Raw genomic sequence first — 27,335 nt, forward strand, 5'->3', positions numbered from 1 at the left:
ACTTTGAATGGGGTGACGTCACGTTGCCTCGCTTTTTCGCCGAACTGAATTGTGGGTAGCAGAGCGGTCCGTCTCCGCCGTCTCCGGCGTCAGAAGTTGAAAAATGTTCAACTTCTGACGCCGGAGACGCCGGAGTAGCCAGCGCCAGCCAATCAAATCCCGTTTCGGAAAATCTGACAGCTCAAGCCGTAGCGAATCAAACCGCGTCTAAGCTGGGAGAGATATCCCGCCGTTCATTTCTATATTTCAAAAAAAGTTGGAGGAGAAACTAATTATCGCTGTAGCAAATCACCCGGGTTTGTATGACCAGACCCTCTTCACCTACCGGGATACAAACCGGAGGAACCAGGCATGGAGGGAGGTGGCAGAGACAGTGGGTGAAACTGGTAGGTTTTCGCCTGTTTGGGGAGTTTATATATATATTGCTCCCATAAAATCCCCGGGGGTTTTTTCTTTGTATGTCGGGGGCGGGAGATTCATGTGATTGGTTGTTGGTCGCATTGCTTGAATAAAATCCCCAAGCTAGTCCTTTCACACTACACCCCATGCAATTCGGCTTCCGAGCCAATCATTCCACTGAGACCGCAAATTGTTTCCTTGTGGAAAATATTAAATAAAAAATGGACAAAGGAGGCATTGTTGGAGCAATCTTCTTAGATCTTAAGAAAGCTTTTGATACAGTCAATCATCAAGTACTCATTCACAAAATGTCCTATTTTAATTTCTCACCCAGTGCAATAGACTGGATGAGCTCCTATCTGTCAGACAGAGTTCAGTGTGTAAGGGTAAGTGGCGAGACATCACCACCCCTGAGGAATGAACTGGGTGTACCCCAGGGATCTATCCTGGGCCCAATACTATTCAGCCTTTATATAAATGACTTGCCCTCAGTGTGCACTGGATGTGAGGTGCAAATGTACGCTGATGACACTGTCATTTATGTCCATGCAAAAACCAAGGCCCAAGCTGCGGCCAAATTAAATGATGCAATGGTTCATGTAAATCAATGGCTTACTGACTCACAGCTATATCTGAATGTTAAGAAGACAGTCTGTATGTTTTTTAGCAAGACCAACACTGTATCACACTGTGAACCCAAGGTCTATGTGTCTGGGGAGGTCATTCAAACAGTTACACATTTCAAATATCTAGGCATTATCCTTGACACTACTCTATCCTTCAATAAACAAGTGAGAAAGGTAATGCAAATAACTAAATACAATCTAGCAAATTTTAGATATATAAGGAACTGTTTGACAACACCTGTTGCAAAACTCTATATGACTGCCATGATCCTTCCCCACCTAACATACTGTATGACCAGCTGGACCCAGGCGAATAGCACAACATTAAGGCCTATCCTGTCACTTTACAAGCAAGCTCTCAAAGTTTTTGACAAAAAACCAAAGCTATACCACCATTGCAAAATCCTGGACAAACATAACCTGCTCAGCTGGGAAAATATATTAAAACACACTGATGCATGTCTCATTTTTAAAATTCTAAACGGCAAGGCACCCCCACCACTCTGCACTTTTATACAACAGAAAAATTCAAACAGCAGAACCACAAGGTCTGCCCTAAGAGGGGACTGAGTAGTCCCTCTTAGATCCAGTTCCTTTGGCAAACACTGTTTCTCTGTGAGGGCATCTACACTCTGGAACACAATACCAATACAGATCAGGAATAACACCTCTTATCATACATTTAACCACAATCATAAGAACTGGCTTTTAAACAATCAAAAATGTGAACACTTTTAACTGAATCAAGGTATGATGATATTTCATCTGTTTGCATGTTTGTTTGTTCCTCTCTATTGTTGTACTACTGTTCCTATTTATTGTTGTACTGCTATTTATTTATTTATTTATTTATTGTTGAACTGCTATTTATTTATTGGTGTACTGATGTTGTCTGCTGTACTCCAGTTAATTATGTTTTTATTTTCTAGTCTTGTTGTGGTCAGTTAACATCTTGCCAAGGACAACAGTTGAAAATTAGCCTGCTGGCTAATACTGGCTCATTTACAGCAATGTGAATTAATGTGCACTGTCCTTTAAATAAAATAAACAAACAAACAAGCTACAGACACGCCCAGCTCCAAGCTTTTTTTGAAGCTGTAGTGTGGACGCTCCCAGAGCCATTTAATAGAAGAGTTACGACATCTCCGTTCACTCCAATGGACATCTCCGTTCACTCCAATGGACCACTTCTTTACAGCAATGGCGGATCGTGGAGCCTCTCAATCGTTCCCCGGAAGTTAGCGCCAAGGCTGGCAGAGCTGTGGAGTTGTAGCATAATAGACCGTCCGTGACGGACTTTTAAAGGTAAGAAGAAGTTTAAAGATTTATATTGCGGATATTATCAGTACATCTGATTCTAATGAACATGTGTATTAAAGGATGTCAGTGGATTATCCCTAAATTAGTAGATTTAGGGAACGTTTACAGATAACAGATTAAGCTAGCATACCGAAGCAAGTTAGCAACACACGTTGAACGGCCTTTTAATTGTAAATTCCGTTCTCTTAATGTCATTTCGTCCAACATGTTGAATTAGAGAAGAGGGGCTTCTAAACGGGATTGTATGCGGGGGTGGAGGGAGTTAAATATTAGATAAATATAACTTTGGTGAGTGTAAGAGTGAGTGTTTTTAGCAGAGCCATATTGTGTCCTTGTGATTCTGTTGATTATTACCTGTCTGTATTATGTTGCAGCTCAGCTGATTTTGGATTGATGGCAAAGGGAGAGGGACTTAAGTGAGAGTGAAAACACAAGGTACGTTTAATACTACTGTTTTATATAAGTAAACACCTTATCTCTCCAAGGCATTTCCCATCCAATAGGTGTGCTGTGTGTGTATAACCCTTTCTCCTGTCTGTTGCTCCCTCTTTCAGCACAAGAACCAGAGGGGGATTCAATGGAGCCTGAATACCTGCACTGAGACCCTCACCCTGCACCCTGAGTCTCAACTCTGTGTTTTTCAAGCCTTTCCCTGTTTTTTTATATTAAACAAAACATTAAGCTTTCCCAATGGTGTGGTTTTCGTTTTGTGAAAAAGTGCAAATGCAGTGTTTGTATATAATTACATCACATATTTTGTTGCTGTTGGTCGTGAAATTGCTCCTGCTGACTTGAGCCAGCCATTTTTTCCTCCGCTCTGTGTCAGTGGGGAAGCCGTACATTCGTACTCCTTTCTCTGAGCGATTTGAGCACCCCCAGGCAGCACAGCAAACCATGGTGGCGACTAGGAGGCAGCACAGCAAACCAGGACAACACGGAGGAAAAGGCACCGACAAACTGCATGATATGCTATTCAATGTTTATTGAATTCCATGTATTTGCAATGGATGTTCCTAAAACAACACATTTAACATCATCATCATCATCATCATGCTGCTGCTGCTAGTCCTTTGATAGTCACCTGTCGGTCTCCTGTCCTTTCTGAAAGCCATAAAGATGACATTAGTCATTTAGATAACTTGTGTCCTCAATTACCAGGGGATTACTGAAACTACCATGAATTTAAGAAAATGGTAGAAATTAATCCAATCTGAATTTTAAAGCATTAATTTAGATCCCCTCCCTCTAAATGTATCAATAAACATTAGAAAGTGATGCTCCTGACTACCATACAAGTTTAAGAAGATAATATTGGTTTGAAAGAATTCAAAGCTATAAATAAACAGCAACAGGCTCTTTAACCAAGGCACTGTTAGTAACATGTAAACTAGTTGTTCACACTAATCCTAATATTATCACTTAATATTAGCAAATTCTATTTTATTTTTTAAAACATATTGATGTAAATACATACACATATCGATTTGTTGTATAAATATTGCAAATCAAAACCTTTATTCACTAATAATTACCAAAAATCGTAGTTCTATCTCCTGTTATCAATGCATTCACATTGCCCGCCATGAACTTCCGGGGAACGATCCTCGTCTCCATAGATATATATAAACACTAGATGGCTCATGGGAGATTTTCCAGCGTAGCTGACCGGCCGCCATCTTGCTACAGTCAACAGTTACTCTGATTCGCGTTATGGTAGCTGTTGTCAGGTGAGTGATCTGCACAAAAATACTCTTAACTCACTGAAATCTTGACTGATTTACACACGGTTTGGTTTATTATAAACATGATTAGCATGGCTATGATACAGGATGCTTGGACATGTTGAAATTGCAGCTTTTCTTTGTGTATGTGGTTGTATTTATTAGCTGGCTAATAACAAGAGGCTGTCAGTGAGACCTAGTATTACAAAGTTGACCCACAACTCCACCAGTGGGAGAGGCAGAACTGCTCTTTCTTTCAACACAACTTAAGTTACACATGATTTCTTCCAAGTGGTTTGGCTTGTTAAAAACATCTTGCATTATGATACAGGAATTTGCTGGCTTTGTGTTTACAGAAGTACCTGACTATGCCGGACTTTTGTGCAGCCTACGGATGCTCTAATCACCGCAGTCTGGAAACAAGAACCCGTGGGATCACCTTTCACATGTAAGATATGACAATATTATGACTACAATTAGGATAATCGTTAATTACTTAGTGGATGTATGTACATTACAAGTCCTGCTACACAGGATCAGTGGGGCTATGTGAGATAATAGTATTGCAAGATTGTTGTTGACCCAGCCTCTTTAGAATATGTTGTTACCATTTCTTTACACAATTATTTAATGTTTCTATTGGACACCTTTTTTATTACTCTTAGTGTGGTTGTCTTATTCTTAAAGTAGGCTATACATACATGCATACATACCAAAAATATGATAATTTCGGTGTGTATTTTTGTCCTACCCTTAATGTTAAAGGAAAGAAGGGAGGAACATGTTGACAATAATTTATCTGGCTACCTTTCTCATGTTTTTAAGGTTTCCCAAAACCAAAGAGAGGAGGAGGCAGTGGGAACTCGCCCAAAGAAGGGACGGTTTTGTTTCCTGTGACAGGACACTGCTCTGCAGTGAGCACTTCAGGAGTGAGGAGCTGGCAGGAGACGCAGCACTATGTTTCCCACATATGTTTATGTTTGCTCAGTCTAATAAACCCATAACATGGTTGTGAAAGAATACCAAAGCTGAGGCTGGACGGTGATTGATTGTTGGTGTGCCATGTGTTCTTCTTAATAATAATAATACATTTATTTTGGGGGGCCGCCTTTCATAACACCCAAGGACACATAGGATAGTTTATGTTTAAATTGTTCCCTATATTGCATAGGGGCAATATAGGGAACAATTTAAACAGTGGATTTTGTGATATATCAGCCGGGGTGAGACAAACGACAAATGGACTACAGAAGGACACATGGTACAGTTTATATTATTCTTGGTCTTTTTTCAATAACATATTTCAAAGGTTCTGGATTTGTTTACAAATCTAGAAACTAAATACAAAACTAGGATGATATGAAGATCTCATGTCAAAAATAATTGTGATAAATTAGACAGAACTGGCCTGTCTGTGAGCACATTTTATGTTGGTTTGGTTCTTCTGATAAAGGTGTGGTGAATATCTAAATAATATACCAACATATGCTATTGTCATTAGTTGTGTCCCTGTTCTTAAAGCTAAGGCATTGCTAAATTAACAACTCTTGGCTTACAGAGTGGTAACATGAGACCGATTTTTATATATAAAATATAAATGTATTTTAATTTTATAATTTATTTGAAATATTAACAATATAATAAAATAAATGGAAATATATACACCGGCAAATATTTAATATAAATACCTTGTGTGTGTGTGTGTATAGCTATTGCTTTATCTGATTAATGTTATTTTCATATGAAAGTCCATGATTATAAGTATGCAGTATCATAACTACATCTTTGATGTTTATAAAAAACCAAACCGTTTGAAAATTGGTTGAAAATTGAGCAAGCTATGGTTATTTAAATAGTAAACCATAATGTTATGAATGAGAGAACTGCCTGTAGCAAGATGGCGGCCAAGTGGCAACGTCGGTCTCCATTGGCCAGCAGCGCGGGTGAGTCATCTAGTGTTTATATATATCTATGCTCGTCTCCATGAACCACGTGACGATAATCGTTTTTGGACTTCCGTTGTCGTAACTCTTCTATCTATATGGCGCTGGACGCTCCGTTATAGTAAGTAGAGCCGAGGTGGAACCTTTGGCAGGCGAGCGGTGACGCCTGGGTTATTTTAGGGGGGACACTTCCGCTCCCTCCTCAGAAGCAGTCCAGACGATCAATCGGATCCTGTGTCTAATTCTTGCTGCTGCACTTTTCTGTTTTCTACAGGTCAGTACATGATCAAAATGATCGATGTTAACTTGTGTAAATGAGATATAATGTTAGAGATGTTTAAGAGAGTGTGTCAGAAAGTTTTGAGCATGTTTGACATAGTAACGGTATTTTAAAAATACTAAACTGTCGGCAACTATAGATGCCATTTTTGCGGGCTTCAGCCGCACCGTGTGTCAAGGTGACTTGAGCGAAGGCTCGCAGGCAGGTTAGCTGCTGCGCACGGATAATCTGTTTTGTTCACCTGAGTGAAGTCTTGCAGGCACATTGCCTTGTTTTTTGTTTATTAACACTGACATTGTATTTATGTGAGCTCCATAATATGTTATATTTGGTAAAGATAGATATATTGATAGAAAGTATTATTTGATAGCGTTATGTGTTTATATTGTTTATTGTTGAATTGCTCCTTGAGATACAGTAATTGACTGTGACAGATGGATAACTTAAATGGAGAAATGTGATATGTTTGTAAAGTACAGCTATTTCAATGTAACTATGTGTACTTTGCATTTTGAATAAGAAGCAATCCAGATGATCAATCGGATCCTGTGTCTAATTATTGCTGCTGCACTTTTCTGTTTTCTACAGATATCATTTATTGTTGCTGTGGTACCCAAGCTTTTGGGACAGGTAACAATTACACTGACTTAGCAACAACTACATTTAGAAGTGAGCTGGCTTTCCCCCAGTTATAGAAATATGTTGCAGTGGTCTTCAAGTGACATGAAATCATGAATGGCTCTCTTTGGACACAGAGTAGAAATATTGCAGTTTGACATGGCGGACTCTGTGGAAGAGGTCTTGCTCTCTTTGTAGATCTACAGTAAGTAAAACACAACAATTCTTAGTTTAAAAAGATCGTACACTAACTAAAACACAATAGAGTATTATATTCAATTTCTGCTTATAGATCCTATACACACTGGCCATTTAACAGAGCTGCTTCAAAACACGAGATCTGTTTCTACTTTTCTTTGTCTTCACCTTTAATTACCTTATTGTTTCCTTACTGTTATCAGCTGTAGCAGACCTGGAGTTTCTATCTCATCTGAGCTTCTTATAACAACCCTGTCTCCTAAAAATTACGTTCCCACAGAACTAAACTGCATTCTCAATTACGTTTAGCTAGAAACGTATTTACTCCCACGTTACGTTTGTTATGAACGTATCTCAAATACGTTTATTTTCTACATATCTTCTAGAAACATGTTTTCTCCCAGGTTACGTTCCTTATGAACGTATCTGAAATACGTTTATTTTCTACATATCTTTGCCATTTATTGTCTTGCTTATAATAATGATAATAGTCATTTATAAATATCATTTTAGAGCACACCTTTGAAATCGACAATCGGGCTCGATATATGGTTAAATTAAAATCAGTAGGCGAGGCTGTAATTTCGCCAGCTGTTACTCTCATGTGCGAGGCAGAACATAATAGTTTTAACATGCCAAAAAGCTGCTGTGTCGTTCATTGCACCTCAAACATTAAAACAAATCCAGAGTTACGTGTTTCTGTACTTCCTCTAAGAAGAAAGGACAGTAACAGAAGAGCTCTGTGGCTTCAGGCTTGATCGCCGTTCAAATGACAGCGTTGGTTTCCCCAAAAGTGGGCGGGGCTGTAAAGTGAAGTAGATTTTACTGTCATCTATTATTCAAAACCATTCTATTTATTCTAACGTATTACATGCCAGTGTTTTATCTTTTTATTTATTTGTTTTTATTTTAAATCGTATAATGTCGGACTTTTTTTGTCGTCTTTGAGGAAAAGAAATGGGGTTTAGAGATTCAAAATACTGAAATCTGTATTTTTTAAAATCTCTTCCTTCTAATTTGTTATTCTTTTCTAAATAACACACTGTTATTTACTCAACAATAGCACACAATTATCCTTGTTTTTATTTATTCGTTTAATTCTATAATCTTGGGCTTTTTAGCCGTAAATAAAGTCACCAGAAACAGACGGGACATTTCGAGATTTAGGATGGCCCAAGACACTACACTACCCATAATCCCCAGCTATCGTTTGGGACTACAGTCCCGTTGACAAACCCCGTGATGTTGCGCCAAGGTTACGCCGAGCGCCAAGCTCTTTGAAATGGAACGAAACCACGGCAGACTATTCAAAACTGGACTCGAACGCCCCACCAGAACTACACATGCTGGCTATTGTGTTTCGCAACATGTTCTCTATGGCACGTCTCTACTGGGAATTGTAGTTTTAAAAGACTTTTTTTCCCAAATGTAGAAGTTGACAGTATTAAACTGTGTACAGCCCTGGAGGTTTAGGCGATAGGAAACACATTGGTGTGTACACATTTAAAACATGTGATTACTAAATGGGTGAAAATCGCTTGTATCCATAATGGGCAGCATTAATATATACCCACACGACAGCTCATTGTTACTTTGTTATTCTACTCCACTACAATTCAGAGGTTAACCTGGTATTTTTACTCCACTACATTTAGTTTAGTTACTTTGCAGATTCTGATTAATGATGTGGAATATAAACAACCCTTAAAGCAGACTTTAGTTACACCTGAATACAATTCAGGGAAGGTGATTGTCAAGTGCCAACAATCAGGAGAGATATTTGATAGTTGGTGCTTGAGAAGACTAAACATTTATCTGCAGATCTTTATAAAGTATATTCATTACTCGTTATTCTCTACTAATAGTTAATTAAAAACTGTATAATGGCTATTTTGCATATCCCTTTCAAGATTTCAAGGTTTTCTAAGGTGTATTAATCTTATACACAACTTGGGTCGCAGGTTCCTCAACAGACATCTATCAATATGTGTGTACTGTATACCTCCACCATTAAACTGTCATATTCTGCACATTTCTTATACTATCTACATACATAAGAGTATAATTAATGTGTATAATATCATTTAAAATAAGTGTTTCAACATAGTTAACATTGCAGGAAAGCAATATTTTAGACGTTAAGTACTTTGTCAGGCTTAATATTCATCTGTAGATAGATACCCCCAGAGTTTTTTTCTTGTTTAAAAGAAGACCTTAACCTAAAGTATTTTTTAATGTGTTAATAAAGGTTAATTCGTTTTTCTGTTTTGCACATCCTCCTATTAATATCTTTGAACATCCAGCACTAAACTGTTTTATTGTAGAGATCACTTAGTATCTTCTTGACTTTTTATATTCTATATTTCTATCATTGACCTTCTACTTTCCCCCTATGAAAGTATGTACTCTTAATATTGTTTTGATCAAATAAGATTATTCAACAAAAATAATTCAATAACATGCTTTAACCACTAGGCGGTGCACACAAGGTACACACAGCATACTAATAATAACTTTGTATTATTAGTGTAGACACTTATGTATAACATCTGAAGATGTGTAATTTTATTCATGTTTTTACATAATTTTACAGGATATTGCTATACTATTTCTCTTGTTTTACTTCTTCACAGTAATATCTGATTTGTAAAACATCACAGACAGAAAGGCATAGGCTATCCTTCATTTAATAGTAAGCTATTGAAATTGTGATTCCATAGATGTGTCTCCCATCACCCAAATCCCCTGACTATTCTCTCAACTCAGTATTTAGATTCTTATATTCAAAGAAAATCAGTAATATCTTTAAAAACTACAAGTCCTTTTTTATCAGCTGTGCACCGTTGTGGTGTAAATATAACCAATATACCAATTGGATCAAATATAAAAGTCAGCCGAATTACTATTGATACTGCAAGGAGACGTATTTTGTGAAAAGAAATTGAAGATGTTGTTTAATTGTTGATATATTTATGATCCACGTCAAGTATTCAGTTTTGACAGCAGTTCTCCTGTTTGTCTCTCTCTATAAATAAAGAATTACGGCAGATGTGTAATATTTAATGCAGCCGAACCGTGTATTACAATGCCGTTATGTGATGACTTCCAAAGAGAAAAGCAAGCACACTCTGAATTAGGTATTTTATTTTTCGTTGTCGGATATCATATCTCCATATCATATCAACACCATATCCCAGCGTGCATTGCGGCTAAAACATCCAATCAACAAGCTTCAAGCTGAGGATCTTGGGTAATCAGTTTAGTGGGTTTGTGGTGTGTATCGCTCAAAATGTCCCGTCTGTTTCCGGTGACTTTATTTACGGCTAAAAAGCCCAAGATTATAGAATTAAATGAATAAATAAAAACAAGGATAATTGTGTGTTATTGTTGAGTAAATAACAGTGTGTTATTTAGAAAAGAATAATAAATTAGAAGGAAAAGATTTTAAAAAATACAGATTTCAGTATTTTGAGGCTCTGAGCCCCATTTCTTTTCCTCACAGACGGAAAAAAAGTCAGACATTATACGATTTAAAATAAAAACAAATAAATAAAAGATAAAACACTGGCATGTAATTTACGTTAGAATAAATAGAATGGTTTTGAATAATAGATGAGAGTAAATCTACTTCACTTTACAGCCCCGCCCACTTTTGGGGAAACCAGCGCTGTCATTTGAACGGCGATCAAGCCTGAAGTCACAGAGCTCTTCTGATACTGTCCTTTCTTCTTAGAGGAAGTACAGAAACACGTAACTCTGGATTTGTTTTAATGTTCGAGTTGCAATAAACGACACAGCAGCTTTTTGGCATGTTAAAACTATTATCAATCAATCAATCAATCAATGTTTATTTATATAGCCCAATATCACAAATGTTACATTTGTCTCAGTGGTCTTCACAGTGTGTACAGAATATCAGTATGACAATACGACACCCTCTGTCCTTAGACCCTCACATCGTACAAGGAAAAACTTCCAAAGAAAACCCAGTTTAAAGGGAAAAATGGGAGAAACCTCAGGGAGAGCAACAGAGGAGGGATCCCTCTCCCAGGACGGACAGACGCGCAACAGATGCCGCGTGTAAACCGAAAAGACAACACATTTGCAACATAGGTAGTCCAAATGTTTGGAAATGCATGTGTGTATAATAGGAAGATGAATCCACGAGGATATCCATCCAGGACCTATGATCCAGGACCACAGCCACGACTCAAGATCCAGCGCTCGCGATCCAGGACACAGGACCGCAGGATCATCCATGACTCCGGATCCCAGCGTATATAGACACCAAAAAGAAAGACATTTGGGGAAGCTGGGTTAATCGGAACATGAGAGTACACAGGTACAGACAGAGAGAAGGAAGAAGTAAGATGTCCCCCGACAAACTAAGCCTATATCAGCAAAACTAGGGGCTGAATCTAATCAGCCCTAACTATAAGCTTTATCAAAAAGGAAGGTCTTAAGCGCACTCTTAAAAACGGATAGGGTGTCTGCCGCCCGAACACAAACTGGAAGCTGATTCCACAAATGTGGAGCTTGATAAGAAAAGGCTCTGGCTCCCATTGTACTTTTAAAGATTCTAGGAACAACCAACAACCCTGCATTCTTGGAACGCAATGCCCTAGTAGGACAGTAGGGTATAATGAGTTCTTTAAGGTAAGATGGCGCCTGCCCATTAAGGGCTTTGTAGGCGAGAAGAAGAATTTTAAATTCTATCCTGTGTTCTATAGGGAGCCAGTGTAAGGCAGCCAGAACAGGAGTAATGTGGTCCCTTTTCCTAACTCTGGTTAGTACACGAGCAGCATTTTGAATCAGCTGAAGCGACTTGATTGACTACAGACGAAAAATTATGTTCTGCCTCGCTCATGAGAGTAACAGCTGGCGAAATTACAGCCTCGCCTACTGATTTTAATTTAACTATATATCGAGCCCGATTGTCGATTTCAAAGGTGTGCTCTAAAATGATATTTATAAATAACTAATTATCATTATTATAAGGAAGACAATAAATGGCAAAGATATGTAGAAAATAAACGTATTTAAGTTACATTCATAACTAACGTAACGTGGAAGAAAATATGCTTCTAGAAGATATGTAGAAAATAAACGTATTTGAGATACGTTCATAACAAACGTAACGTGGGAGAAAATACGTTTCTAGAAGATATGTAGAAAATAAACGTATTTGAGATACGTTCATAACTAACGTAACGTGGGAGAAAATACGTTTCTAGCTAAACGTAATTGAGAATGCAGTTTAGTTCTGTGGGAACGTAATTTTTAGGAGACAGGGTTGCTTATAAGAACTAGTTATTATTCATTAGTGTCTTTTGAGTCTTTAATTGGTGCACTCACTGTCCACAGACCACCTAATTAAGACTTCATTATTAATTGTCTGAGCTTTTGTCTCGTTACATTTATCCTTGATTTTAAAATGTGTTTCTATTGATTTAATCATAGAATCTGGGAATTTAAAGACCTATTGGATTCTTTTAATATGAGACCCTTAATCAGTGTTCATAATAGAGACCATCTTGTGAACACCAGCCGCGATGCCCAATCAGGGCAGGGGTTCAAAGTGGGGAGATCAACGCCCCTTTCCCCATTTCATATCATCTTTCTTTTGTCACCCTTGTTCAAACTCAGCATTCAATATCATTTCAACTACACATCTGGAAAGTTTTTTGATGACTTAAAGAGCCTGTGACAGCATCCCAACAACTGTTGTGCAATGAAATATTGGGCTACTCGTAATCTCGAACCGTCAGTTTAAAAAAGAAAAAGCGATACCGTTCCGTTAAATATCAATAATTTCGAACATCGTGGGGAAATTCCTTCGACTCATTTTGAAGTTTTGGGGGAAGCCGGAAGTGACGTCAATGCGGGAACGCTTCACTGTGCGGCGAGAGAGCCAAACACGGACAAAGTGTGTTGTCATGCGTAGAAATGGTGAATTACTGAGTTTAGGCACGTTAATAACGTTTTAATGAAGTTGACTACAGTATATTCATATTTGTCAGTGCTTTCATGTCAATTCGGGGAACATAAACATAAATGATCGTGGTGAAGATGATGATTACTGATGATTATTAGGATTAAAAATCGGTAGTGAGAGCTGCTGAATTTCCTCCCGTAGGATGTGATATAAAAACAAATCGATTACTTTTGTAGTTGTAAACTCAAGTGGATGAAACTACATTTATTAGTGCTTTCATGTCAATTCGGCGAACATATGAACATATTAAATAATCGTTTGTTTGAGCCGGTCTGCATTTCCTGATGAGAAAACAAACCGGTGCTTTTTGTAGTTGTAGTACACCAACAACATGGATTAAACGTGTGGTTTTTTTACCACAATGTTGGGGAAATGAATGGATAAAATGCACAGATTATTATTATTCCCACTCCGATCGGGACACTAGGTCCACCGTTTCCCCGCAGCGAGGCTCCCCCCGTTGACAGTTTACGTGGGCTGGGTGCAGTGGCGGACTGGTACCGAAGTGGGCCGGTCGGATAAGTAACTAGCACATCCCCCATAGGCGGCGCGTGAGGCTCAGGTTTGAGAAGGCTAAATAACTTATTTTACCTGACGCTGCCCGCCTCCAGCGTCTATAGAAAAGAGATCAACTCAGTGTGCGGAGTTTAAATCTCTCAAGTCATATTACAGGATAAAGGAAATACAGTTTAAACTGCCGTATGCAGAGAAGACGCCGACGTGTCGCACTTATCATTCATATTACATCATCGATCATATAATATCATAATATATAATATATTTTCTTATCTGAGTCAGCTTCTCCAGCCGTATCTGGCCGTGCAACACTCACAGCGTCACAGACTGTATGCAGAAGTATTATTTAACACATTATGTTGACGAAACACTCGAGTCAAATGTAATTAAAGTCAGATCCACTCGTGTCTTAGACGTGAACGCGCTCTCAGCTGGAGAGAGAAACCCTAGCTTGATTTACCGAGTTGATAACCAGCGTCGTAGGACCGCTTAGCGAGATCTCGTTTGTTAGTTTGTTGTTGTTAGTTTGTTTGTTACTCAAACATATCCAGGGTCTGCTGAACTGGCTTCGTAGTACAGGGCACAGGTGGCTAGCAGCTCTAAGGTCAAAGACACAGACATTATACATTATATTTGTATTTTACCAGGATGCAGTGACACAAATATTTACATATTTACATTTACTATCTACAGCACCCGCCGCCCCTGACATCCCCCACTCCCCCCGTTGACAATTTACTAGCGGTAACGAAGTGGGCCGGTCGAGAGTCCCGGGATGATTTTTAGTCCCATTCCACCACTGGCTACATGACCGTATGATCGCCCATATTGACGCACCTAATTCCTAAACTTCTAACAGATACAACATAAACCGATCCTTCAGCCTCATGAGCTCTCAGACACGTTCAACATTAAACTGTCATCGCTGTCTGAGCTTGCTGCTGTGTGCACCATCGTGCGTTTACATGCAGAAGCTGGGATCCTGAACGGTGCAGCTAGAGCGCTGTGCCCGCAATGACATCACACATCATTTGGCGGGACTTGAAGAATCCGCGAGAAGATCCAGAAAATGGTCAACATTGAAGGGCAGATTAATGGTTATCTAAGTACAAATATCCAAAATCAGTTCAGTAACGGTTTCAAGGGGACAATATTTACTCAAATTGATGGGTTTGGATGATGGGGGAAACTCGTGTCACAGGCTCTTTAAGGTAATGGGCTTAATAATATATATACATTTTTGTTGCACAATGGACCTTTGCTCCCCTTGCTTGGACCATGCCCATCTTCAAATTCAATTTGACCTTAAATTCACATCTGTAACGTTTTATAATGGCGCCTGATTTGCACAGTTTGTCGGGAAACAATCTGCCCAAGGCTGGACATATAAATCAATCATTTGATTGGATCACACCAGAGCCATATAATAGAAGAGTTACGACATCTCCGTTCACTCCAATGGACCACTTTTTTACAGCAATGGCGGATCGTGGAGCCTCTCAATCGTTCCCCGGAAGTTAGCGCCAAGGCTGGCAGAGCTGTGGAGTTGCAGCATAATAGACCGTTCGTGACGGACTTTTAAAGGTAAGAAGAAGTTTAAAGATTTATATTGCGGATATTATCAGTACATCTGATTCAAATGAACATGTGTATTAAAGGATGTCAGTGGATTATCCAACCCAGTCTCACAAAAAAACGTATAATAGCTACGTTGGTCCACAACGCAGGACGTAGTAGTTCTACGAAAACGCCTCTGAAATCGTAAGATGCCTACGTTTTTTTTCACCATTCATTCCAATGGCTGGCTTCTATGTCACGTGATCTTCAAATGTCTCTCTGCAGAAAAAGAAACATGGCCGACCTCCGTTTTATTCTTGGTGTAAAATGCCTATTTTAAGGTTAGTTAGGTCATTAAAATGCGTTTTGATGTCATTTCATGCGAGAAATATGAGTTGTTATTTAAGATTATGTGTATAGTGGGTGTACATGATCTTTAGTTTGCTAGTTATTACCAAGATTACTTCAGGAAATCGTGTCCATTCAACGTTTGCATTGTTACCAAGGTGGTTGCTAGGGACGCTGCTATCAGTGTATGCTCTGAAATTGTAATATTATAACGTCTTTGCCCTCATTTATTTATATTGATGTTAGCGCACAACTCGAACGTAGCAGTTTAACAAAAATGCCTCAGGAAATTGTGTACATTTAACGTATTTTAAGTGTGGCCCGAGCGAGACCTTACGTGTATTGTTAGTGTTAGCATCTGGTGCTAGCTAGCTACGCGAACAGATAACGGATAAGGAACTGTACATCCATGTTCGTAATGCGCAGGTATTTGTTGTGTACTTAATGGCAACGCTACAGGCCTGTCATTTGCTGTGAACACGGAAGTCATAATAGTGTAATATTCCACAATAGGAGTCGAAAACAGGCCTCAAGTTCTTAGGTTTAATAGCTACTTTGGTAGCATACAGGTTCAGAGGTCACAGGTTACAGGTCGCAGGTTTAACGTCACACAACAGGGTCAACGTCACACACTCTCCAGCCCTCCCCCCTCTGCTCCCCCCCAACCACAGGCCCGCACATATATGTGGCCAGCATTACTGTGCAGCTCTGTGATTGGCAGAGAGACGGGCAGCGTCTATCGGTAGAAAACGGACCTTTGGAGTGCAAAGTGTGTGTTTATATATATAACAGTATCATTAAATAATGCTGTGTGTGTATAAATGAATGAATACATCTGTGTATATTTATGAATAAATACATGTGTGAGTACATATAAGTGTGTGTGTATATGAATAAATGTATATATAAAATAGTATCATTAAATAAATATATATATTATATATATAAAATAGTATCATTAAATAATGCTGTCAGATAAATGAAGTAGCCTACACAGTAATAGTCAAGGTTATATTCAATATTCTGCACTTACACCAGCTGATAAGATATTTAAAACGTCTTTTGTTTGTCCTGAAAACGACATTTGAGAATACACACAGGCTAGTTATAGATGATAAAACACCAGTAGTACAATCTCAGGACTCTTCGATATGCCTTTGATTACAGGATCGTTTACTTTTGTCACTACCCGATCCGTCCCCCTGCCCGATCGGTACTGTGAATGTGCGAGATGGTCCGCCAGATTGGACAACTCCGGACGGCAACACACGATGGACACTTGACACAGTGGCTTTTAGCAAAGCTCAAAAATAAAACGAGAGAGAGATGAGTTATTGTTATTACAACGTGACTTCACTATTATTTAACAACTCTTTTTATTGGGTTCTTTTATTTGGGGTTAAGTACATTGTCAGAATAAGTGAGGAATGAATGTAACTTCTGTTAGACAGCCATATGCCATACATTTGTGCATACATTCACAGTAAATATGTATTCAGTATGATAGCTGTCTAACAGAAGTTAAATTCAATTCAAGTACATTGTCTCCCATTAATTAAATAATAAAGGGCACGTTAGCCCATCCCATGCAGTTTAAACATGGTATATGCTTCTTCTTTTTTCTGCAACTGTTTGATGATGTTCCTTTAATAAAAAAAATACTATTTACCCATTTCAAGTTGTTTATTTATATATTTTGTTGATGTCCATCAAGTGGTTTTAAATTATTATTTCATTTTTATTTGAAGAAGAAATTATACAAGTATGAAAATGAAAAAACAATTCTACAATAAAAACAAAAGGCTTTGAGGTTTTTCAGTTGAATAACATAATTTTTTATTACAAAGTAACATTCAGCAAGTATATGCAATAACGGTAGCAAAGGAAGGCATATAACCCAAAAAAACAATCAAAACAGATAACATAGGGTCAAGCAGCACAACGGTTTTGACAACACGTGCAATTATCAGTCCTGCTGTTCCTCTGTTGTGGTATTGTCCTTCTCCACCCACTGTAGGGGCCACTTCTTCCCACTGTAATACATTGTAAAGATATCAGCCATGAACATAATTCAAAATATGGCAATATATGTTACACCTCTGTCAGATAAAAATGGTAATCAAATGCTTAGACTAATTAGTTATTGGTACATTTGCAGTGCAATTTAAAATACTACATACCACGTGGAACAAGGTTCCCACTCCACCAATTGCATTTGCTTCCCCTAAAAAATGATCTAAATATTTGTACCATTTCAAGCAAAAAGATGTAAGTTATGTTGCATTCAAATCCCAAAAGTGTGTCTGTAGCATGCTTTAGATGTACATTATATTAACTGACACAGTGACCTCTATTTATGACGAACAAACCTTTTGCCTTTTGGTTTTTACTACAGTCTTCACTGGGTAGTACTGCTCTCCTCCCACGATCTTATGGCTGCATTCTGAAAGAGCAAAATAATGTACACTCGTTTTTTGACCTTATAGATGTTAATGTTACTTTTGCACAATTTGATCTGTAATTTATAAAATCACTTTCAGTTTGCTTTTATTCTCATAAATTATATTTCCACAATTATTTGAACATGTCAACTTTATAACAATATAAATATAAACAATATAAAACTGCAAAAACTTTACACAAAAGGACAATCATAACATATATTGTTTAAAATATATATATATTTGACTGTGGTGAGTCGTTCGTCCACCACCGTGAAACAAATGATGATTTTAAAAAAAAAATTGTTTCTTTATTGATAAATAGTTGTAAAACAAAAATGCCCTCAAAAGTATTTGTTTAGAAAAGACAACAGTTGACATTTTTAACACTTCTCTATACAGAGAAAATATACTGGAGCTCGTGTCTTTACTGTCTAATCCCAATTATAATTGAAGCTAAATAACCTTCAAAGTGTTGGGGGTTCTTCTTCTTGAGCTTCTTCCTTGGAGACACGTCTGTTGAGATGAAAGAAAAGCTTTTGTGAAGAGCTGTTATTATACTGTACACTTGATGTTACTGTTTAAAATATATAATTTAGTTTAAACCGCACTGTTCATTTGGCTAATTGTCAAGACTTACCAGAAATGTTTCTTATTTTTAATTTTCATATCATAACAGCAGTAAAAAGTCATCAATAATTCATTTCACCTGGCTCCAAAACAGCTAATGTGCTACGCATGCTTGGCACCCCGATTTAGAGAGATACCGCTCATCGTTTTGCTTATTGTTGTTGGTGTAGATGGCCCTTAAGGGTTTATTTTTAACCTTTAGTAATGTTCACTTAGTTGTACAACTCCTTAGAAGTAGCTTCACTGTTATCATCAGGGTTAGGAAGTTACTAGAGAAAGATATATATATAGGAACTAGTCATTTGTAACCTGTTACCTTTTAAAAGTGTCCAACACTGGTCATCATCTAACATCAACATGTTTAGAGCGCAGAGAAAATCTTGTTTCGCCCAAAATATAATAATAATATAATAGAGATTGAAGCTGAATATTTGCTTGGATAAAACATATTGTGAAATTTTTTCTTGACTTCTGGGCTTTACAACACTGGAGTTAAAAGTGAATGGTTGAAACGAGTCAAAAAACGATACTACGCAGCCAACAGTGGAATTTTATTGTTTTAAAAGTATAATACTAATAATATTAGTGAAGCATCATTCTTATCTGATATTATGCAAAATAAACAAAAAAAGATATAAAAGCTGCATAGTATTCATATGATTTAGTATTGAAGTATCAACATTAAGAATGGGGTTTCAAAGCTTTCCTCTATTCTGTACAGGCCTAGTTATATTTTTAACCCCGCAGGGTTGCAGCTGAAAGACTAAGACTAGAACTGCCATAAAAGCCATGCTTTCTCAAATGGGGATATATAAATTATTTTATATTTATTTATTTAAATATATTAACATATCATATATCAACTTACATGTTACCAACACATTACATTATCCAAATACACAAATGTTATTAGGTTATATCTACTTGTGCCCTTCATAGAGCAGTCCTATTCATTTAAACATTCACACAGTAAGGTTTTTTTTGTCAGCAGCAACTGTGCTGCTTTTAGTCTGGATTATGAGTTTAAATTCTTCATATTAACAATATTACAGTCTGATTTTCGGTTGTAAAATATGCCTCTCTGCTTACAGTTGACCTAGTATACCTGTCCATGTTTACCATTGGTCATATGGGGCAAACACTTCCCCTTTATGTGAACCTGCTCATGGTGGGAAAACCCTGGGTTATGTGACAATTTAGCTTGATTGCGGCTATTAAGGTTAGTGAAGTAAGGTAACGCAAAAATACCTAAAGTATGTGCATTTGCTTTGGAGTATTGTCCTCTGGATGTATTGCTATTTAAAATTGCCACTAAAACCTACCCTGTTTCTTTTTTGCTGCTGCAGTCCTTTTTGTTTGTGCTGCTGGAGTTGCAGGACCTGTAGAGGGTTGTATGGCAGGACTAGTAGGGAGCAGGACTGCATAAGTACTGCTGGAGGGTCGGTCTTCTGGACTGGATGAGGGAATGGTGGTAGGAGCACTTGTGGAGTGTTCCGCGTCCAGACTGGGTGAGGGTTGCGGGTTAGTCCAACCTCAATGACACAAAAAGACAAAACTATCAGAGTAATGTTGATTTGTTTTGCATTCAGCAGCTCAATTTCTACTTTGAATATATATTTATACAACATAGTAACACAATTGTTTCTGATGTCAGCTTCTTCTTAACTACACATTTATTTTACCTAGACTGTGTGTGTATAATTAAATGAATTGTTGAATCATTAAGAATTTTTTTTGCCATAAATTGTTCATGAGCATTTTAGAATAGACTGAGCTATATGGTAACATTTGAAATGACCACAAATATAATTGCTTACCATCTACTAACACCTCATATAAAGCTTCATCCGGTGAAGGCACTTTGCAGCCTGGTCCGACAGATGCCATCTCGGATGTGCAACATTTGTCTTCCAGGTGGAAGGCTTTTTCCCTGGCTTTGAGACAAACACCATGGCCCTATACCCAAGGGTGTTCAGTTTCTCAACCTAAAAAAAAAGATTGAAATGTAATACAGAAACATTATCAGATTTAATTTTGTAAACTACAATTACAGACATAAACACACACCAAAACAGATGCCTCATCAAGAACATGTGAGATGGTTTTGTTCTTTTTTTGTTTTTTTAACCAATCGTCTTTTTTGGCCTCAACTTTTTGCAGTTTCTTGGCCAGTCGTTGCTTTCTCGGCTGCAGTGTTTTGCAGAACTTGCAGGTCTTGGTTGACACAGCAATGACTGCTTTGCAGCTGACGCAGGTTGTGTTTGTTGACCCTCTTGGCATCTTGAACCTGCAATAAAAACAAGCAAAAATATAAACACCAAATTGACAAAGGAACTAAATAACTTTAATATGATCAAATTATCAATTTGTCATGTAGGCCTACCCTACTTCAATGTTTCAGTGACATTTCTGCCAGAATGCTGGTGGTGGATTACAGGTGACTCTTTCATGCCTTCTGTTACCCACCTCTATAGTACACAATACCAGTATTAACCTGGTTAACCATGCAAAGTAGTATCGGAGAGAACCATCTTGCACCAAGTCTGTACAAGCAGGTCTAGAAGATCCATTCTGAACTATGTACAGACAGGGGGTGGTTGTTTTGTTTTGTAGTGAAAGTTTACACTTATTTTGTTAAAATACCTATGACATATATATATAGTATGTATTTTTACTATTTCAAATGTTCACTGTAGATGTTCTTATGACTGACAAAAGAGGAATTAAGTATGGACAGTGTTCTTGGACAGACATCAATCGGTACCACATTAGTGTCAGCGCATACATCTTGTGCATGAGATGCAGACTAAATTAAAGACATTGCTTATACTCTGTTCTATTTGTATTGGCCTACTAGTAGGCCTACTAACAGGTTTTCAAATATTGCTCAACTGTTTTCAAGTAATAATATATTTCAGCAATACATCAATACATAGTATCAATACTGACATCATTGTCTTTGGGGATTTAACCTTATCATTAGTAAAACAACAATCTATCTAAAAAATCTCTGGCCCTGTCACCCATATTTAATGCAGTTGTTAAATGCCGCTAACTAAAAATAAAATAAAACCCATAAAAAAATAGTTCGATTAGCTGAGGGTATGTTTGAGATTGACTGCTAGCTGCAACTGCCAAAATTAGGTACAATGGATGCTGCCACTTTCATTTTGAGCTATAAAATACAAAATAGCTCCGTAAACAAGTTTAAGGTAGGCCTATTACCGCACGTCCGCACCCTATAGCTTACAGTTTAAGATGCATGTTAATAAATAAGTGGCTGTTTTGCATAAACATCTTTGCGTTGTTTAACATAACGTTACCCGTTATAGGCAAACTAAAAAGTTGGTGTATATTTAGCTTTTTAATGCATAGAAATGTGTGCTCATTACCTACCGTTCAAACTGTCCAGCTTAATAATTGGTACCTCGGAAGCGCGCTAATTTCGCCCGTGCAGCATCGATGTTGACACCTCCCCCCTCTCAGAGGTCCAGCGGCTGAACTCTGTGTGACCCCGGGCAATTGACAGACAGACAGAATTGTATATGTTGTGTAACTATTTAATGGTGTTATCTTTATTGCTACCCCCTTCCCCATCAATGTATAGTGTTGGTCCACAGCGCAAATGCTCCAGAGATCTCGGAAATATGTTGGCACTAAGAATTGATGAATATTTCATATGCTCAGACACACACTCACAAGCGCACACACACACACGCACACGCACACACACACACACACACACACACACACACACACACACACACACACACACACACACACACACACACACACACACACACACACACACACACACACACACACACACACACAGTGTTAGGCACTTGCCGCCAACACTGAATACGTGACGTGGATCATAAATATATCAGCCATTAAACAATATCTTACATTTCTTTTCACACAATACGTCTCCTTGCAGTATCAACACTAATTCGGCTCACTTTTATATTTCATCAAATCGGTAGATAGGCTGTATTTACACCATAAAGGTGCACAGATGATATAAAGGGACACCTGGTGGTTAAAGCATGTTATTGAATTTCATTATTTTTATTATTAGATATTAATAGGATCCCTATAAAGTATATTCATTACTCGTTATTCTCTACTAATAGTTAATTAAAGACTGTATGTAATGACTATTTTGCACATCCCTTTCAAGATTTCATGATGTTCTAAGGTTTATTGACATATATTCACAAACAGTGTAGTTATGCATTGAATGAAAAACTTGGGACGCAGGTTCCTCAACAGTGCATTACAAGACATCTATCAATATGTGTGCATACCTCCAGCAATGTTAACTATGTTGAAGCACTTATTTTAACTGATATTATACATAATGTATTATACTCTTGTAAGATGTATGTAGATATTTCATCTCCGGCTTGTCAGGTATTGAATATTCAATAAATAAAGAACACAGAATTGTTAAATATAAAACACAGAATTTGTGTGATTATACTAAATGATTTTCAAATAAACACAACTGCATATTTAACTATTACACATGCTGATGTAACGCAAATGTTCCCAACTTGGGATCAATAAAGTATATCTTATCTTAAGATGATCGATGGCTACTGCCATATTGCCAAGTGCATGTTTCAGGCTTATCAATTAATGTAATGTAATCAATTAACAATAGGGGTTACAGACATAAGACCAGGGCACAAGCAATTTTCACCCATGTATTAATTATATGTTTTACATTTGAGTGTTTCCTGTCCCCTAAACCTCCAGGGATGTACACAGTTTAATACTGGCAACTTCTTATTATGGGAAATACGAAAACGTCTTTTAAAACTACAACTCCCAGTAGAGACGTGCCATAGAGAACATGTTGCGAAACAGAATAGCCAGCATGTGTAGTTCTGGGGACAGGGTGGGGGAGGGGGGGACGGGGACCCGTTCAAATCCAGTTTTGGACAGTCTGCCGTGGTTCCATCCCATTTCAAGTGCTGTTCGACGCTCGGCGTAACCCTCGGAGCACACTCTCCAATCACAGAGCTTGAGGACTATCACGCGGTTTGTCAAGCGAAGCGGAGAGAATACTTACTTCCCGGTGTAATATTCTCAAAAGCAAATGAGCTGCTCCGACCCTCGGTCCTGACGGACTCCAACTTGTGTTTATTAATCAAACAAATAAACACAAGGATAATGTGTTGTTGAGTAAATGGAGAATTGCACAGGGGAAAATAACGTGTCGGCTATGCCACCATTTTAGATGCGGATTTTGTTAAACTAATACGTTTGCACTGTGGACCAACACTATACATTGACGGGGAAGGGGGTAGCAATAAAGAGAACACTATTTTACACAACAGAAATAATATCGATAGCAGCGTCCCTAGCAACCACCTTGGTAACAATGACAACGTTGTATAGAAGTAATCTTCATAATAACTAGCAAACTAAAGATCATGTACATCCACTGCACACATAATCTGAAATAACAACTCATATTTCAATACAATTTCAGAGGCGTTTTTGTAGATAATCACCACTCCGAAATGCACTAACTCTTCCCAAATACTGTGCAATTAACTGATGGACTACACAATATATTTACACTGACATGAATGTACTGGTATGTATGCTGTGTGTCTCTGTCATTGTCTCTCCCTGTGGGTGCCTGCATCTGTGTTATTGCACTTAAGGAACAGTTCTCAGTCATTTCATTACATTTTTGTATAAAGAGAAAGTCAATTCTTATTCCGTTTTTATTAAAATAAAAACCTGTACAAAAGCAACCAATGACAGGTATGCACATTCTTGCAGCAATGACAACTGTATTCATGTTTCACCAAGGCATTGTGAGACAGGTTCTTAGGGATTTTTATGATAGCAGATATGTCATTTTACAATGATGGCAAAAGCTTAACCGCTGATGTGAAATCAGTACAGAAACACATACCCTGATTGGTCTAAGGCAATGCATATATAATTTGGTAACCATCACAATACATATGGACGTGAACTGATAATTGTCAGTCACTGGAATTAGATTTACCAATTGGAGCTTCTGATGATGCAGGATGACAATCATTAGTTTATTTAGTCAGTCTGTAGAGGTGTAATTTATCTTGGTTAGTTTGTGAAAGGTCAGTGTGAACAGGACCAGAACTTTAACAAATGCATTTATCTTCCTTTGTTCCAAGGTGTTAAAGCAGCCTTATAGCTTGAAGTCATTCACTGCTGTCAAAGTTCTTCATCAGTAGAGGAGGTACTGTCAGAGGGCTGCTCTTCGGAGGAGTCATCCAAAGACACCGTTTGCTGTCCCAAAATGCATTGGTATGCAATACGTGCCATGGCCTGCTGCGCTTTCACTTTGTGGAGTTGTTTCTTTAGAACACAAAGTAGCCCCTCACGTCCTCTCTCCGTCAACGCCTCGGTACTGCCTGAGAATGTATGACATCAAATAAATAAATCATCAAATAAGCTAAATGTTATTGCCAGACCAAAACACTACCAACAACAATAATCATTTATTGTACTAACTTTGTCCAGTGATGCCTTCAGAAAGCTGGGAGGACAGGTAATCAATCTTTCCTGCCACGCTCCTCATGTACTCCCAGTGCTGTTTGACTTCATGAAACAGAATAACAGCTTCTTCTTTCAGTCTGGTCAGCAGCATTACCTTGTCGTAAACCTTTTTTTTCTGTACCATATCACCATGACCTGCAAAGTACATCAAAGCATTATCAATTATCTTACATTGGAAATATTACAATTACAACTCCTGGTCCTCACTTTCAAAGCCCTCCACCATCTGCCCCCCCCCCTACCTCTCTGACCCACTATAGAAAATAAATGTATTATTATTATTTAACATAAGCACAGAAATACATCATGCATATGTGCCAGATTTAGCCTGGCAGGTTTATGGCATTAAATATATATGCACAGACAAAAGCATTTTAAAAGATATAAAGTCTGCACATTTAATCATGAATTTCTAATATTTAGTTGTTACAATGATAATATGAATTATACCATAACCACTGTTTGCAATTTTGTTTTATTGTCATCCTACACACCAGTTTCCAATATTATAATTTGACTAATTGATTGATTCTGGTTCAATCAACAGCTTAAGGCAAGTTTGAAGAACAACTTGAAAACATTGAAAAATGAAACTACCTAAATTATCTTGCAGAGTTTTCAAATGCACAAAATACACCAAATAAATGTATACACATGGTTTTGCTTACATTCCCATTTCCAGGAGTAGTTGTCCTCAGCCAAGAGCTCGTTAGGAGGAGGGAGTTTGTCCGCTTCCCCGGCAACAGCATTGTGTTCAGTGATGGCATCTTCCAAGGCTTTCTTCTCTTCGACAATCTTTTTTCGGAGTTTGTGTCTCCGCTTATTGCCACCTGCCAGAATTTGAACCAACATTTTGTTTTACTTTAATCTTAATTACACACCAACATGTTTCAATAGATCAGCTATTGTTTACCATCTATGAAATATTAGTGAATACATTTGTTTCCATATCTAGGCGTGCGTATACTTAGAACAGAGGGACAGAATTTATCATTTATTTATTCATTTTTTTGGCATTTTACGCCTTTATCTGACAGTAAGAGAAAGGATATTTGGGAGGGAAAAATAGGGCAAGGGTTGCCAGCAAATGGTCCAGCCGGCTGAGAAATTATTGGAGATTCGCTCCTCAATGCATTTGCATAGAAGTGGTAACGGATGACCCCAATTAATCTATACCTTAGTTGTTTTTAACCAGCAACTCCATTGTTTATAACATCAATGGGACTATACAAATTCACTATAGTCACTGGACATTTCTTTTTTATATGACAATAAAATAAACAATATTCCCATTGCTGTAGATCAGTCATTCATCCTATTCTCTGGAGACCTCCTTCCAATGATGGGTGTTACTAGCATCGAGGTACCCCTGATAGAAGAGGAGGGGCTGGTTTGCCTTAGGAGGCATAAGGCAATCAATCCTCACCAGACTGGCGATACAGCTGATATTTTCGCTGCTTGATGCTCAGATACAGTCCTTCAATGGTCTTCTGCAGGTCATTTTTGAATGGGTGTTCCTTGTGAAGAGAAGTATAACAATTATTTCACATAAAACTCTAATTAAACCCTTTCACGGCCATATAGCCTACAACAGAATAGAGAAAAATATGCTTTTTTTTATTGTGCAAGAAATAATTTTTTCACAGTACCTGTAGTCCGCTGCTGAACATCAGATACCCACTGCTGTACTTGGTCGTCCTGTAGTGACAATTCAGCGGTGAGTTTCTCCAGATCCTCTGTTGCTTCTGTAATCCTTTGCACCGTCTGTCAAAACAAATAACAAAGCAACAAAATGTTGACCAACATTTAAAAAAAAAAAAGTTTTAAATTAACATATTTGTGTAGTCAGTACCTTCTGTAAAAATTAAGAAAATGAGTAATGTTGTCTTCTGCCAATTATTGTATTTACCTCACACAACCATGAATGTGCTTTGGCATGCACGATGGACAGAAATGGACGCATGTTCAAAAGGTTTTGCAGCTCTGGACAGTGGCTCGCAACCCTCTGCAGATATGGCCAGTATTTGCAGACCACATCAGAGCAAAAAGACTGTACATTCCGTGAAGAAAGCTGTTTCTGCAGATATAAAGGATATGCAAAAATTTCTCCACGGAACATATTCAATCCCTTAAGCAAGAATCCATGACGGCAGACAGCAACCTCCACGCCTTCCTC

At 37.9% G+C, this 27,335-nt stretch overlaps 1 protein-coding gene and 2 long non-coding RNA genes across 5 annotated transcripts; 2 read left to right on the forward strand and 1 right to left on the reverse strand.

Moving 5' to 3' along the window:
* Positions 1-3,938: 3,938 nt before the first annotated feature.
* Positions 3,939-5,283, forward strand: LOC139435591 (uncharacterized). The gene is made up of 3 exons (XR_011644820.1): positions 3,939-4,072; positions 4,423-4,514; positions 4,892-5,283. It is a non-coding gene; the product is annotated as an uncharacterized lncRNA (long non-coding RNA).
* An 838-nt stretch (positions 5,284-6,121) lies between these two features.
* On the forward strand, positions 6,122-17,146 carry LOC139435580 (uncharacterized). Of its 3 annotated transcripts, none has more exons than XR_011644813.1 (3): positions 6,122-6,283; positions 15,094-15,200; positions 16,689-17,146. It is a non-coding gene; the product is annotated as an uncharacterized lncRNA (long non-coding RNA). The 3 variants fall into 3 exon arrangements; XR_011644812.1 differs by lacking the exon at positions 6,122-6,283 and adding an exon at positions 6,829-7,112; XR_011644811.1 differs by lacking the exon at positions 6,122-6,283 and adding an exon at positions 6,829-6,919.
* A 7,222-nt stretch (positions 17,147-24,368) lies between these two features.
* LOC117461770 (uncharacterized) lies at positions 24,369-27,095 on the reverse strand. The gene is made up of 6 exons (XM_034103689.2): positions 27,012-27,095; positions 26,809-26,923; positions 26,586-26,676; positions 25,828-25,989; positions 25,115-25,294; positions 24,369-25,014 (listed from the first exon to the last, which is right to left on the reverse strand). Exons 2-6 carry the CDS (start codon positions 26,827-26,829, stop codon positions 24,815-24,817), a joined length of 654 nt encoding a protein of 217 aa, XP_033959580.1. The 5' UTR covers positions 26,830-26,923; positions 27,012-27,095; the 3' UTR covers positions 24,369-24,814.
* Positions 27,096-27,335: the final 240 nt, after the last annotated feature.

This window comes from Pseudochaenichthys georgianus, chromosome 17 (assembly GCF_902827115.2).
Source record: "Pseudochaenichthys georgianus chromosome 17, fPseGeo1.2, whole genome shotgun sequence".
In the NCBI taxonomy this organism is placed as follows: domain Eukaryota; kingdom Metazoa; phylum Chordata; class Actinopteri; order Perciformes; family Channichthyidae; genus Pseudochaenichthys; species Pseudochaenichthys georgianus.

Excerpts from the sequence above, each read along its gene's own strand:
- LOC117461770 (XM_034103689.2), bottom strand. The coding sequence starts at position 26,829 with ATGTTCAGCAGCGGACTACAG. Across the intron at positions 26,677-26,808 it reads TGTTCAGCAGCGGACTACAG|GAACACCCATTCAAAAATGA; the intron begins GTACTGTGAAAA and ends TCTCTTCACAAG. Across the intron at positions 25,990-26,585 it reads TCAGCTGTATCGCCAGTCTG|GTGGCAATAAGCGGAGACAC; the intron begins GTGAGGATTGAT and ends AAATTCTGGCAG.